The 13,776-nt window shown below is 40.3% G+C and overlaps 1 protein-coding gene across 4 annotated transcripts in view; it reads left to right on the top strand.

The window, feature by feature from the left end:
- Positions 1-13,776, top strand: part of ALKBH8 (alkB homolog 8, tRNA methyltransferase) — a 57,848-nt gene that overhangs the window by 27,372 nt on the left and 16,700 nt on the right. For 2 of the 4 annotated variants that reach the window (XM_067289640.1, XM_067289638.1), the window contains exons 8-10: positions 6,619-6,725; positions 11,299-11,453; positions 12,745-13,010. In XM_067289640.1, the coding sequence (XP_067145741.1) occupies positions 6,619-6,725; positions 11,299-11,453; positions 12,745-13,010 (528 nt within the window). Of the gene's footprint in view, positions 1-6,618; positions 6,732-11,298; positions 11,454-12,744; positions 13,011-13,776 lie in introns of all 4 variants that reach the window. The other 2 variants (XM_067289639.1, XM_067289637.1) reach the window with 1 other exon arrangement.

Raw genomic sequence — 13,776 nt, 5'->3', positions numbered from 1 at the left:
GTACAGGTTGAGTCTTCTGGAGACCACTAGGATCATGATTTTGCCTTTTCAGTATGATAACAGTGTCCTCGTGCTCTTCCATTGAACTGTACTCAGAGTGCAAACAGTACAAATCCTACTGTATCAGGAAAGGAAAATGATAGATTTCATACATTTGGGACACATTCTGCCCTGGTGTGGGTGGATGCAGTTCCCTGTACGTCAGTGAAGTATCACCCACATATGTAAAGAAAGGCATATGCCTGAAGGAATGGAAAATATTGCGGAGAAGGCTAAATCAATAAAAGAAATGAAATGAAGACTAACAGCATTAGCCTCTTGCTTTCTGTGTCCTGAAAGAGTTTAAGCCAAGAGCCAGGGAGGCCATTTATTAAAGGATGAAAATGGGATGTTAGCCAAATTTAATAAACTGGATGTTGTTGAGGACTTGACTGAATCTTTGTCTCAGTATTCACAAAAGAACATCAAGGTTATATGCTGGGATTGGATAGCATTTTCCAGAAAAGAGAAATTTATACCTGTGCTGGAAGAGCAAGAGAATCAGTGGTAATGCAACTGATCCCTTTTGCTATATGGACTGGAAGTCTTTGATGCAGAATTCTAATATCAAACATTGAATTTTAATGCAGGTAATGATCTGGAAAGACTCAAAGGCCATAGATAATGTCCTGACATACAAAAGAAATAGGAAATTTTGCTCTAGAGGGAGCCAGCTCTAAGCAGTGTGGACCTGAGCCAGTATTGGTCATTTGGCCTCAGGACACTGGAGCAAGTCCAGTGAAGGGCTACAAAGATGATTAGGGGACTGGAGCATCTCTCTTATGAGGAAGGGCTGAGAGAGCTGGGCCTGTTTAGCCTGGAGAAGAGAAGGTTGAGAGGAGATCTTATTAACATGTACAAGTATCTGAAGGGAGGGTGTCAAGAGGATGGAGCCAGACTCTTTTCAGTGGTGCCCAGCAACAGGACGCGAGGCAACGGGCACAAACTGAAACACAGACGCTTCCATGTGAACATGAGGAAAAGCTTTTTCACTGTGAGGGTGACAGAGCACTGGAAGAGGTTGCCCAGAGAGGTTGTGGAGTCTCCTTCTCTGGAGATGTTCAAAACGCGCCTGCATGCAATCCTGTGCAATATGCTCTAGGTGACCCTGCTTGAGCAGGGGTGTTGGACTAGATGATCTCCAGAGGTCCCTTCCAACCTCAACCATTCTGTGATTCTGTGACTGGAAATTGTCTCTGACCATCTTTTGTTTAGCAATATGGGTGTATCTGAAGTGGCACAAATTCAGCACTGCAGTCATTCTCCCGTGGCAGCAATTGGTGATGGGACAGTGCAAGAATTAATGGCATATCCCAACTCTGCTTGTCTGCTTTATGCTGGTTGAAGCACTTTTAACACCTTGTAGTTGGTGAGATGCATCCTTGAGCACAAAAGCAGAGTGGTGTATATTCCAGCTGAGACAAGGCCTGCAGAGGAATGGAAACTCCCCTGTCCAACAGGAGTTAGCTTGGAAATTGCGATAGTTTTCCTGTTCTTGTGCACTACCTGAATCTTGTAAACAGATTGCAGACAAGAAGAGAATTTGGATCAAGGAGTCGGTGGCATGGTAGGAGAGATACTGGTATCCTGTATTCTGTTCACTGGATACACTCTTTTTCTTGTGATTATCAAGAAATTAATAGCAAGGTAAGACCTCAGAGAGAAAAGAATGAAATACTGTCAGTATTTTGAGATAGTTTTAAAAAATTGATATTCTAGACCTCAATTAAAAAGAAATAATCTAGAAAGTTAACACGATACAGTAAATTCATGGAGATAGTAATTAACTACATGGATGAAAAATTGAGTAGGCTTTTTCTCCAAAATCATAGTAAGTAAATTAACTAGGTATTAGGACTAGTGTCACGATAGTGCCTAAATAGATAAGTAGGTTTAGCAAGAGATAGTATGTGGGGGAGGCCTGTGCATGTTTTGAGAGATTTTGAGGTAGGCAGTGCTGAAATATTTCATCACCATGATTATTGATACTGCACTCATTTTCTGGAGTGTGACTAGAGACCATGATACAAGAGGCAAATAGCCAGTGTAGGTTACATAAGGTACATTTCCTATGACATGGATTATTTGGGAAAGATAATCCCGTTTTCTTTCCATTTAAAATTCAGGATCTTCCTAAATTCCAGATTTTGGACTTTAGTATATTTTTTGTAGTGAATATAATGACACTGTGAAAGTTATTATTGATTGATTGCTTCAGTCCTGTGTGGGACCAGCAGACTCACTTCTCTCTCTGCATAGAGCCCCAGTGCTCTGTTTGAGCTCTCTGTGTGTACTTTAAATCTCATGTGTTTTTGAAGCAGACATTCTTTTTCATCTGTTTTATATGTGGGAAACTGAAACTGTAGGCCGATAATGTGTCCTAGCTCTCTGAAAATTCAGCAAATGATATCAGATACTTGAAAAATGTTCCGTCTTGTACTTTCTTGCAGTCCTTTTTTTTTTTTTCTGAGCTTTAAGTGTTTCGTCTAAGGTATTCTATTAACACCAAATACAAATTGCATCAGAGACAAAATTTAGGAAAAACAGAATGTTGTCCTTCTGCACTATAGCAGTGAAAACCTTATTGACATTGTCCTCATAGTCCCATTGCATTATTTCTGTTTTGCCTTTGGATCATTACTCATTTGATAGACCAGTCATTCACCTCCATCCTGCTGCTTTTTCATGAGGTGCAGTCCTACTGCACTGAAAGGCAGTGCAGGCTTTGCATTCCCTGAGGAGTTGAGAAAAATGTACTTTTCTCTTTTTCTTTTATGTTGGATTCTTTTCTGTTTTTTATATTTTGCTGTATTTTATCCTGGAGGAACAGTGTTCATCATGTGGGTGTCTGCTTTGCTCTGATGTTTACCCATCCTTGAAAGCTGTTTACTGCTTCATGTGCTCCCTTGTCATGAGCATTCTATTTTAAATAATCTGGCATCATGACAAGATATTTAAATCTACAAGTACGTATTATTAGCTGTTTGTGTTTCTTTCAAGATTTTGGTATATATAGGCACTTTTTTCCATAGGTGCAAAGAAAGAAGGTAAAAACTGTGTAAGATCAAAGCATCCACTATTTTTATTTTTGAATGCGATTCCTGGGAGATACACCATGGGCTAGCTGGAAATTTGATCTTTATTGACTCTGCCACCTAAGAGAATAAAGAAAATCGGTAAAAACGAAAATAGTAATTGGAAATAGCTCCTGTGGAGCAAAGCTGTCATGAGGCAGATTGATTCAGCAGCAGCAGAGTTGCTTTATTGATTGCGAGTCCTTAGTAAATTAAAAAGAGTACAAAATGCATTAATCTTCTTTGTGTATGTGTGTGTGTATGTGACAGTGACAACTTAGAATGTTCTGCCAGGATAAAGACGCACATAGGAATGTGGGAATGGTATCTACTGCAGTCGGTAATAGGCTTTTCAGAGATAAAAACAGAGTTCTTCAAAAACCCTTCTGGGTTAAGTGTTCTTTACTGTACCATAGACAAAGAATGGCAGAAGTACTGTTGCTTAGTTTTTAAGGCTTCAGGTGCAGTTATTCTAGATGAAAGAATGAAATATAAGTGTAGAAGTTGCAGTAATTTTCTTCAAATGTTTGTAATGGGTTCGTTCAATTTGGTTGTTTGTCTGAATTGCAATCTTAAATTTGTTCTTAATAGAAAAACTACAAAATTTTAATATATTTTAGCTGAGGATCTCTGACTGCTACATAAACAAAAGTCAGTTCTGGATTTGAATTTCTAACTCTTCCCCTTACCTCTGATTACTTAATGTAGCTGCTCATTTGCAAGTGACTTAATCATTTATTTATATTTTTCCCCAAATTGTCACAGCAACACAGTGTGAGATGGTGGTAGTGCAGAAGCTTTTCCTCCACAGAAAAGGAGGGTGTGGGGATGGAGCTGGGATCCTAGGTTGGGTGAGGACTAGGCTTGCCAGATGTTCTGTACAATATGTAATCTCCTGTTTTTCAGTCTCAAATCCTGTACCACCAGAAATTGGTTTCCTGTTGCCTTAGCTTTCCTGAAATTCAGCCAGGACTACACGCTCTCTTCTTGTACTGTCTGCTGTTTTCCAACCACTTTTGTCTAAAATTCCAGCTACCAGGGGCAGTTTTTGGCCTGCCGTTCCCAACATGCTATCTGTTACAGAGCACTCTGAACTTCTGCTTTTCTAGATGCACAAGCGCTAACAGGACAGGATTTGAGGAACATCTTTTGCTAAGAGGCTGCGGGGGCCATACCATTGGTGGGAGAAGAGGAATTGGAGATTTGTGAAGTAAACCAGCTGAGAAGGCAGGTTGTCAGAGGAACTGTTTCCAGCTGGTTTGTACAGAGTTTCCCAGCCTGGCACCTATAGAAGGGAGAGGGACTGAGTTCCTCTTCCAGGTTTCTCTGGAGAGAGAGAGAGAGGAAAGGGAAGTGTGGGAGACCCTGTAGAGGTTTCAGTTATTGACCCTCAGAGAAAGTGCAATTCTTGAATGTTATCACAAGAACTGAGCTTTGGTACTATTAGTGACCCAGAGAGAGGGCCAGAGTAACAACCTCTCGGAAGGGATTTGGATAGTCTCATTTTCACTTTATTCTGCCATTCTTCTGAAGAACCCAGTCCCTATCTTACCCTCTCACACCTTTCCCCCAACAGCAGTGAGCCAGAAAGGCAAAACACAGAGATGTCATTTCATCCATTTAATCCAACCACTGCCCTCCCCACTTCTTTTCTTTTCATGTTTTTCCTTCTCATACTTGCTGTTCTTGATTAGTCATCCTCTGACGTTCTTTGCCTTGCCAGAGATAGCTATTTCTTCTAACAGAGGCTTGCACTTAGCCATGCTTTATGGGACAGCCTCCTCATCTGATCTGTGAAGCCACTGAGTTTTCTCCCTCCTCATGCTGTGCTTCTCTGAGGAGACCCAGAGGAAAATGCTAAGTGCAAAGGAGAGAGGTTATATTAACTGTCTTTTATCTGTTTGTGTAGCTATTGAAATGTTTCATAATCATTAATCAGAGCACTTAGGTAGGCTCTGTAACCATGTGAGCATATTCCCGCTCCCCCCATATATCTCTTCCCTTTTCAGCCCCATTGTTTGCCACACTTGTCATTTCTTGCCTTAAATTTAGATAGTTCAGCAGGAGAAGGAGCTGTGTCACTCTATGTGGGTGGTACTACAGTATAAATAAACATTTTTTTTCCTAAAAATGTAACTGTCATTGTAGTTTGCTCCAGTGTGCACAATGTTAAACAGCTAATGTTGTAAGTGGTAATTTGTAGTGTTGAAAACAGTCTTGCTTATGTAGTCTGTCTTGTGCTTTTTTGGGCTGAATAGCTGATCATTGCACCATTGTTTTCTCTTTGTTAAACACATCTGCACAGAGAAGCAGAACTGCTTAATTTGTTTCAATCTGGCATACTGTAATAAGTCTGCTTTTAAATTATACGCTTAGTAGGTTACAAATCAGATGGAAGCACTTTCATGGTGTTCATTCTCCAGTGTAGCTGGAGCCACTGACTTTAATAGTTTTTGATCAGTTTTCTTTTATGCTAAATCTTCCATAATTCACCTGGCTTGCTTAAATGACCTGCTGCTTATTTTCCACAGCAAGACTTTCTCTCATTTGGGAAGTGTAAAAGGATAACATTCCTAGCCCAGACAGAAGCAAAATGTAGCACTGCCATCTGGGCTGTGAAATTGGAATAAAGCTGAAAGTGTTGCTTCAGAATATTGCTATGACTAGAAGCCAGGTGGCAAATAATAAAAGGATGATCTGGTAGATGGCGTGTTAGTCTGGATCTTGGGAGACCGCGTGTACCTGTGCTGCAAACCTCTGTAAGAATGTGGGCAGGTTGGAAATGATTCATCTTACCTAATACTGGTTATCTAAATGTTATGTATCTACTCTGAGTTAATTGTCTCAGCTTGATCTGCTGTGAACGGATAGGCAGATAGGCGTTCTCAGAGGGCATAGGGTCATCCCACACCACTTAGCTGTATACTTTAAATTAGGATGAATCACTCTTTGGAAGATACCTACCTGTCTCTGTCTGTGTAGACTTTACAGAAAGACACTAGATGACTGCCTTAACCTAAATGCCTGACTTTTAGATGCCTGGGTTTCAGCAAATGACCCCTGTCTTTGTGTTAGCTAGCTGTCTTTGGTGGAGGGGTAATCATCCTTTCCTACCTCGTAAGAATGTTATGTGGATAAACACACAAAGATTCTCACAAAGAAAGCTATCGTTGTGAAAGTACAACATAAAACCCAATATTTATTTTAATAATACTTTGTAAAATTATATATATTATAATTATGCATATAATTAAAATCACAAATATGTATGTGTGTGTGTATGTATGTGATTGCCTCAGATTTTTGAACACAGTTCTGAAAGTCAGACATCTTAAAGGTGCAGGATAGAGACATGGAGGCTTTTGCTTCCCTAGGAAGTACGTAGCTGTTTCATGGCAATATTCTGATTAACGCATTGCACAGACAAAGCCAGAACTGTAGAATGGCTGGCATGTGTATGGGAAAGTTATACTCATTTGTGGTGGGTGTTCTTTTTTCTTTTTAGATTGTGATGGATTTCAAACACCCCGATGGCCATACAGTGGCAATTATGCTGCCCCGACGCAGTTTGCTGGTGATGGCTGGAGAATCCAGATACCTGTGGACGCATGGGTACATGTAAATGCCCCTGCATTGCTGATAATAGGAGAAGAATATGTGTTGTTTGTTTTTGTTAATGTTATTCTGTATTTAAAATTGCTCTGAAAGAAATGAAGTAGAGTTTTTATAATTAACTATATAAATTCCCTCCTATGCCCAGATGCTGCTCAGGTTAAATTGAAAAATTGCTAGTTTTGGGAAGCTAATCAGCAGTCCCTGAGCTGCAGTTTCTTCCTACTGTCACAAATTAAGTTTCACTCAGAAGTTGCTGTAATGTTCATCTTTGGTGTCAAAGCCCTCAATGACTTAACCTGGCAAGGAATTGAAGGTAGTGGAATTAGCTTCACCATTTCTCTTCCCTCTTTTCAGTACACAGCTTTTCTGAATGTATCACATATGTCAAAGTCTTTTTGAGGAGGATTGCCTTAAGAGATTGAGTTGCTCTGCCTGGAGGGCGTGGGCAGGCACAAAGGACAGTATCCCTGAGCTTTTTCCAGTTGCCTTAAGGCCACTTGGACTACTGATAAGGCTGCGTTGTTCTAAACAGGTGTGGGATCCTGAAAAAGAGATTCTTGAAGTGTGTCTTGAGGCTTTGCTTATTATGAAGATGAAATACACTCTTTTTAAGTCGTGCACCATGGGGAAATACTTACAATAGGAGCACTGAAGTTGGTAAAAAGGGTAAAAGCTTGGTGAGCTCTGAGAGTGACAGTAGTGCACTTCAGAAGAATATGTAAACCCTCATATTAGAAAGGCCCAGGGGAAATGTTTCTTCCTTTGTTTGACCCAAACAGTCACTGGTTACAGTAGTGGAGAGACTAATTATATTCTGTGTAAATTAAACACCAAATCCTTTTCTGCCTTTTAATTTTACTGGTTGATTTGTGTGAAGAAGGGTGAATAAGGACTCCCCAGTGACCTTTACATTGTTCATTTTTTATAGACCACTTATACCCCTCATTAAATTAAATATTTATAAAAAACAGCTGTCGCTTCTGACATGCATCATTACAGAAGCCCAGGGCAATGAAGCCCTTTGTTTATTGGTGTACAAGATCGAACATGGATACCTGCATTTTAAGCTTCTTATTATAAGCTTCTGTTCTGTGAAATACTGTCAGTCTTCTTTTGGAAGGATTATCTACGACTCTGAGAACCTAGTTTGGTCTCCGTTTCAATGACTTTGCTAGCCTCAATGTTGTCCTTATCAGGGCACAGCACGAGCTGACAGCTCCAGGTGCCGGTATCGGTGGGGCTCCTGGTGGCAGCAGGGCTGGGCCTCGTAGCCAGGGCCTGTCCCACCGCCCCGCGAGGGAGCAGGGTAACCAGGGATGAGCCGAGGCTGGGCCAGGCCAAGGCCCATGGGTTGGGGTTGGGATCAGGCCTGGTGAGAGTAACTGGGGTCGACACAGCCCCGTGATGGCTGAGCAGCGCTGGGGCTGGGGCTGGGCTGGGCAGTTGGTCCATGGGTCGGGTCTGAGTCTGCGGGGTCTTGGCCAGGCACGGACACGGCTGCAATGCATCTGGGCCTGTAGCTCAGGCAAGGCCGGGGGAATCTCAGCCGAGAAGCAGCTCCCAGGGGAAGGAGGGGTACGCCTTGCTGAGGCCACTGGCTTTCTTCACGACAGCTTTCTTCATGGCCACCAGCTGTGCTCTGCGCAAGTTGGCTCTGAGCCCTGGCAGCCAAACCCCCAGGAGGAGGAAGGATGCGCTCAGGGCACTGACAGTGATTGCCAGCAGGCAGTCTAGTTGGGATAGTTGCAGTTGTGTACCTGCCTACTAAGAACTGGGATGAGATCATTACTTAATTTCACTTGTACCTTCAAAAAGATGGTTATCTTTTGAGACTCAAAGGTACAGGCTGAATTCAAAATGAAGATCCCAAATCCATCTACCCATGTACCATTATTTCTGTCCCCAGTGCTTATCTGTCTTTCCTATAAATAGTTTTTTTGAATGATAAATATTTTGTAAAGTAGTAGTGGGGCCAGATATTCAGTTGGGGTAAATAGATACTGGGATCTCTTTATTTCAGAAGGGGTAATACCCCCTTTTTATGTCTTCCTTTTAATTTTGTTCCAGTTACCTTCTTTTTTCTCTAATACTTGCTCGTTTTAAAACCAGGTATTTCTCAGGATCACATCTTCACCTGGTGAAGACTTTATTGCTAAGTGGACACTTTCTGCAAATAACATTTGAAAGGAAGGACACTAAAGAGAGTGGAGATAACAGAACAGACTTACGTAGCTTGCTAGTGAAGCATGGCATTGCAATCAACAAGATTAATCATCCTACAAGCAAGTGTAGTCAATTTATTTGCATACATAATGTCAGGATATATTTAAAATCATTTGTAATGCCTTTTATCTACTCCTCACAAATCAAATTAGAGCAAGAGGTTCAGTTTTAGAATTTTTCTGGAAATGTTTTCAATTTGTATATTTGGATGCCAAAGGAATTAGAGACTTTATTTTAACTCTATTAACAAGGTACACAGAAAAATGATTTTTGTTCATTTTGAAAACATGCATTTCTTAAAGAGAGAGATACAGTTAAGAAATAAGTTATACTATTTCATCATGGAGAACAAAGGAAATGTGGAAGGATATGTCCTCTTTTTGTCTCATTGGTAAAAGTAAAATTACGTTTTTTTCTGTTGAGTTTCCTTTTTGATTGGATAATCTGGCAAACCACCATTCCTGACCCTGCAACAGCAAATCAAGTCTGTGCCAAGCAGGATGATGTGCAGCATTTTATTTTTGAACACTGGGAATCCTGTTTTCAGCTCAGCCTTCATCTAGAGGCTTTTTCGTAGCCCAGGCTAAAGGAAATCATGTAGGTTGAAATTGTAGCACCTTGAAAAAGAAGACATCTCTCTGAAGATATTAGCTCTTGCATGTGTAGCTTTTTGCTGCAGGAACAAAAAGAACTTGATGTAAACACAGAATCCAATGGAAAGTCTGCAAAATCTCAGGACTTGAAGTTCTACTGTGGACAAAATCTTGGTGAAGTCTCACATTATTATTTTATCATAGCTCCATTGACTGCTGTGGGACATGGCAGTTTTTTATTAGAGCCCATCCTTCCTGTGGCTGATTTCCATCTTCAGAACTGCTCCATGTCTCCTCTGTGCAAGATTTATACAGAATATTAATCTGTTGCTTCCTGATTTCCAGGCAGGTGCTGCACTCTTTCTCCCTGTGCCTGGATTAAAGATCGGCTTCACTGTGATAGGGAAGATGGTATAAAGGAAGCACTGGAATGCTGATCAGGCAGCCTTCTTGGCAAGCCGATCGCTCCTCTTGGTTAAGTACAGGCACTGATCAGCAGTTTCACATGACCTGCCAAAAAGTTCCAATAGAAATTTGAGCTGAAACTGAATGCTGTGCTTTACTAAAAGATGTAAGACACTTTCCCCTTATTGGCTCAATGTACGAGGGTTAAATTCGGCTAACCAATATGGAAGTCAGTTTTAAACTGTGAGTTTGTCCTGCTCGGAGTCAAGTGCTTTGAAGTCAGCAATTCTGAAGGGGCTTTGCTGTGAGGCCAGTTCCTTAGAGACGGTCTCTTTGTCTTGAGGAAATTTCTGCATTAATCTCTTTGATGAATAAGTTAGGAAACATTTTAGTGTGACAGTTAACAGCTTTGAAGTGCTAAGCTATTTCCCTAAAGAGTTTCAGTTTTGTTCCAAGAGTATCTACTTTATCCCATGTGCAAGCGATGGTAAACCACATGTGGGTGCAGCTGTATCTCTTCCCTTTTGCATAGTTTCCCATTTTACTTTCTCATTTTCCTCTTGTCATCTTTGAGAGAGATTCATCTTCAGCAGAGCTATTCAAAATTCACATTTTTGGTACCTTTTCACAATGTAAATCTCTTCACAAAATTACTTGAAACTTCTGTCACCCCAGAGAAGTTCCAAATCACTTTAATTTTATGAATTTTATCCTTGCAAAAATGTATTTGTTTTCCATTAAAATCTGTGCCAAATCCAGAAGTAATTTAAGGTGCTCTGCTCAGTTCACTTGATTGATAGATTACGGTCAAGAAAGATGATCTGCAGTGTAGTTACTCCCTTTAGGCATTTTAGCATATCACCAAAGTGCTGCATTCTTTGCATCTTCTGCAGTGAAAAAGTGAAAAGGCAATGCTGTTGCAAATCAGAATTCATTGAAGAGGCTGGTTTGTAACAAAAAAATTCAATCTGCTAGTGCAGAACTAGTCAATGCTATTCTTTTATGTCCATAGCCGCTATTTTTACTAGTGTATTTTTATCTTTAACAAATATGTTTCAGATAGTCGTGGAAAATAAGCAACAGAACTTTAAGGAAGGTAGGGAAGGAAAGGAAGGGAAGTGTAATTCCTTGCAAATAAAGAGTCTCTTTAATTAACCTCATTGGTTGATGTGTTGGCACCTCTTTTTTTTCTCTGAAGCTGAATAAGTTGAAAACTTAGAAGCAGCAGTACATTAAATAGCATGTTGCAATCACACTTGTCACAGTATTTAAGAATTGCCTTCTTAAAAAGATCAACCTTTTTCTGATGCAAATAAAATTATTCTCTGTTTTATGTTACTGTGTGTTAGGATTACACCCCGAAAATATGATGTCATTCAAGCATCTGAGCTTGGACAGAAGGTTGGAACAATCACTGCTGATGTTGGAGATTTAACATTAAATCGAAGGGAAACAAGGACATCATTTACATTCAGGAAAGTGAGGAGAAGCCCTTGCAATTGCAGTGAGTGTCATGAGGTGATCTTTAAGTCAAAAGTGTTATTTGTTTACCACCAATATGTAAGCATTGTTTTGAACCCTGTGTAAAATATGCATTCTAATATTTTTTAAAACAGCTGCTTACCCCCAAAGCTGAAACCTTAAATGCTAAAGAACAAAACTTTCTAGGTATTGTTTCTCCTTAAACAAAATTGCAATACTTGAGAGGTGATGAGTGATTGAGAAGAAGAGCATACTTGTTTCCAAGCACAACTTTGTGTGACATGACTGTGCTTAACTTTGTAGGGCAGAATGGGTTTGGGCAACCATCTCATCTGTTGGACTTGAAAAATAAAAGTGGATATAGGAACTGCCAAACAGAATGCCATGTAAAATTACCCACGCAAATGTATTCCAGAATGCTGTGTTATTTTTCCTCTCAGAGAGGGAGGATCTAAGGCTAATACAAAGGCTGGAATACAGTCTAGGTCTTGGCTACCTTTTTTGATGCTGCTTTTTTGTGAAACCTTGTGCAAATCAGTGTATCCCTTTGGGTAGTTTTGGCAGTCCTGGAAACCTTTCCTGAATGGGCTCAGTTTAGTCATACCGTATGGCTTGAATTGGTTGCATCCATATGATTGCTGGAGTTTCTCTGTGCAGGAAGACATTTGGCTTGGTCCAGAGGTAGACAAGTAATCTGGGATCTTGGGTTTTATTGGGACCTCAAGTGCCAGAATGACAAAACAATATAGAAATATCCCCTGTTCCTCAGGTTACCATCAGTTTTGAATATATTTTATTTGAAGGGGACTGTAATTTTGTGAAAATAAGAATGTTAGAAAATGAGAATCGCTCTGATCTGCAGCGACAGAGCGATACAAGTACCTTAGGGCAGTACAGATAATAATAGAAATAATAGATAGGTGGCTGAACAATTATGCAGAAATGAAGTCCATTTATGTCCTCAGAACAGAATTTCACTGGAATTTCAGAGGCTGTATTGTAGTGCTGTCATGATCTTTGATGTTAGTGGCAATGCCTCAGTTTTGAAAGCACAAGCCTTGTTAATATTGGGCAGCAAGGTGAAAGATCACTTTGCAAATGATTTTTAGTAAACATGAAAGGATTACTTGTTTTAAAGTCATCAGACACCTCTGCAGTTTGACCTACATTTCAGTTTTTAAAAGGTAAAGAAGGAATGAAGCATATGTTGCATATTAAGATTCCACTTTTTCTTTTTTTTTGCTAAATAAGTTTAACCAACAAGGAATGACTGTTAAAATTTTTCTTGTTTGCCTATCTGTTTCTACCTCTAGTTTACTCGTCTGTCTGTGACAGCCAGAAAGGACAGCAAAGACAGGGGCAACCTTCATTTCCCCTCAGTGAGATGGAGGCCTCAAAGCTGGAACAGGAACATGTGCACAGGGTGTATGAAGAGATTGCAGCACACTTCAGCAGTACCAGGCATAGCCCGTGGCCGCAAATTGTAGAGTTTCTCAGGTCTTTACCAAAAGGGGCAATAGTGGCTGATATTGGTTGTGGTAATGGGAAATATCTGGGCATCAACAAGGATTTGTACATGGTAAGTAGCTACTCTCATTTGTTTTCTCTTTTTATTAGTATTAATGTTTATTCCATCATGCAGTTGTAGTATTTTGGAGCTTTAGTTGTGGGAAGAGTGCCAAGAACAGAAAGCTGTTTCCTGATCCAAGATCAATTACCAATTGCATTAGGTTTCCACATCCATTCACTATGTGCATTACCCTTTTCTTTTTCAAAGCCACTTTTGCTTTGCAAGTCAAAATATGTTAATAAAAAAAATTGTAATGGATGTAGTAGATTGAAAAATGTAGTGGACGTTTTGGGCATTTTTTGTGAAGAAGCTTACTCAAAGGGAAAATAGTTCGGCAGTTTTGAGTCCTTCCAACAGGTTTTTCACTTAGCTGGTGGGTGGGGGATGCAGTGTACATGTCCCTGAAATCTCCATAGGCAGTAGTTCTTTTTACATATCCTCTTTTAGCTCTCTTTGGCCTGGTGGCATGGCTCATTTGTGAATCATGTCACTTTTGGCTGTCCCACCTCTGACTCTCTGTGCACAGGCCCAATAAATAAGTCCACGTAAGATTCAAGGGTGAGTGTTAACTTCAGCACAGATTTCTGGCCTTTCCTTTTCTCGTTCCTTTTCCTCACTTTTCCACAGTCCTGACATAATTCTTGCTAACGTTATCATCATCATCCCTGTCTTGCTGTCTGTACTTAACCCAGTTTTACTCCTCTGCCTCCCCATTTCGGAGATGTGAGGCACATACAGATACAAATCAAGAGACTGTTTTTATTGCAAATATTTC

The sequence above is a fragment of the Apteryx mantelli genome, chromosome 1, assembly GCF_036417845.1.
Source record: "Apteryx mantelli isolate bAptMan1 chromosome 1, bAptMan1.hap1, whole genome shotgun sequence".
NCBI lineage: Eukaryota > Metazoa > Chordata > Aves > Apterygiformes > Apterygidae > Apteryx > Apteryx mantelli.
This window is presented reverse-complemented; position numbering and strand designations above follow the sequence as displayed.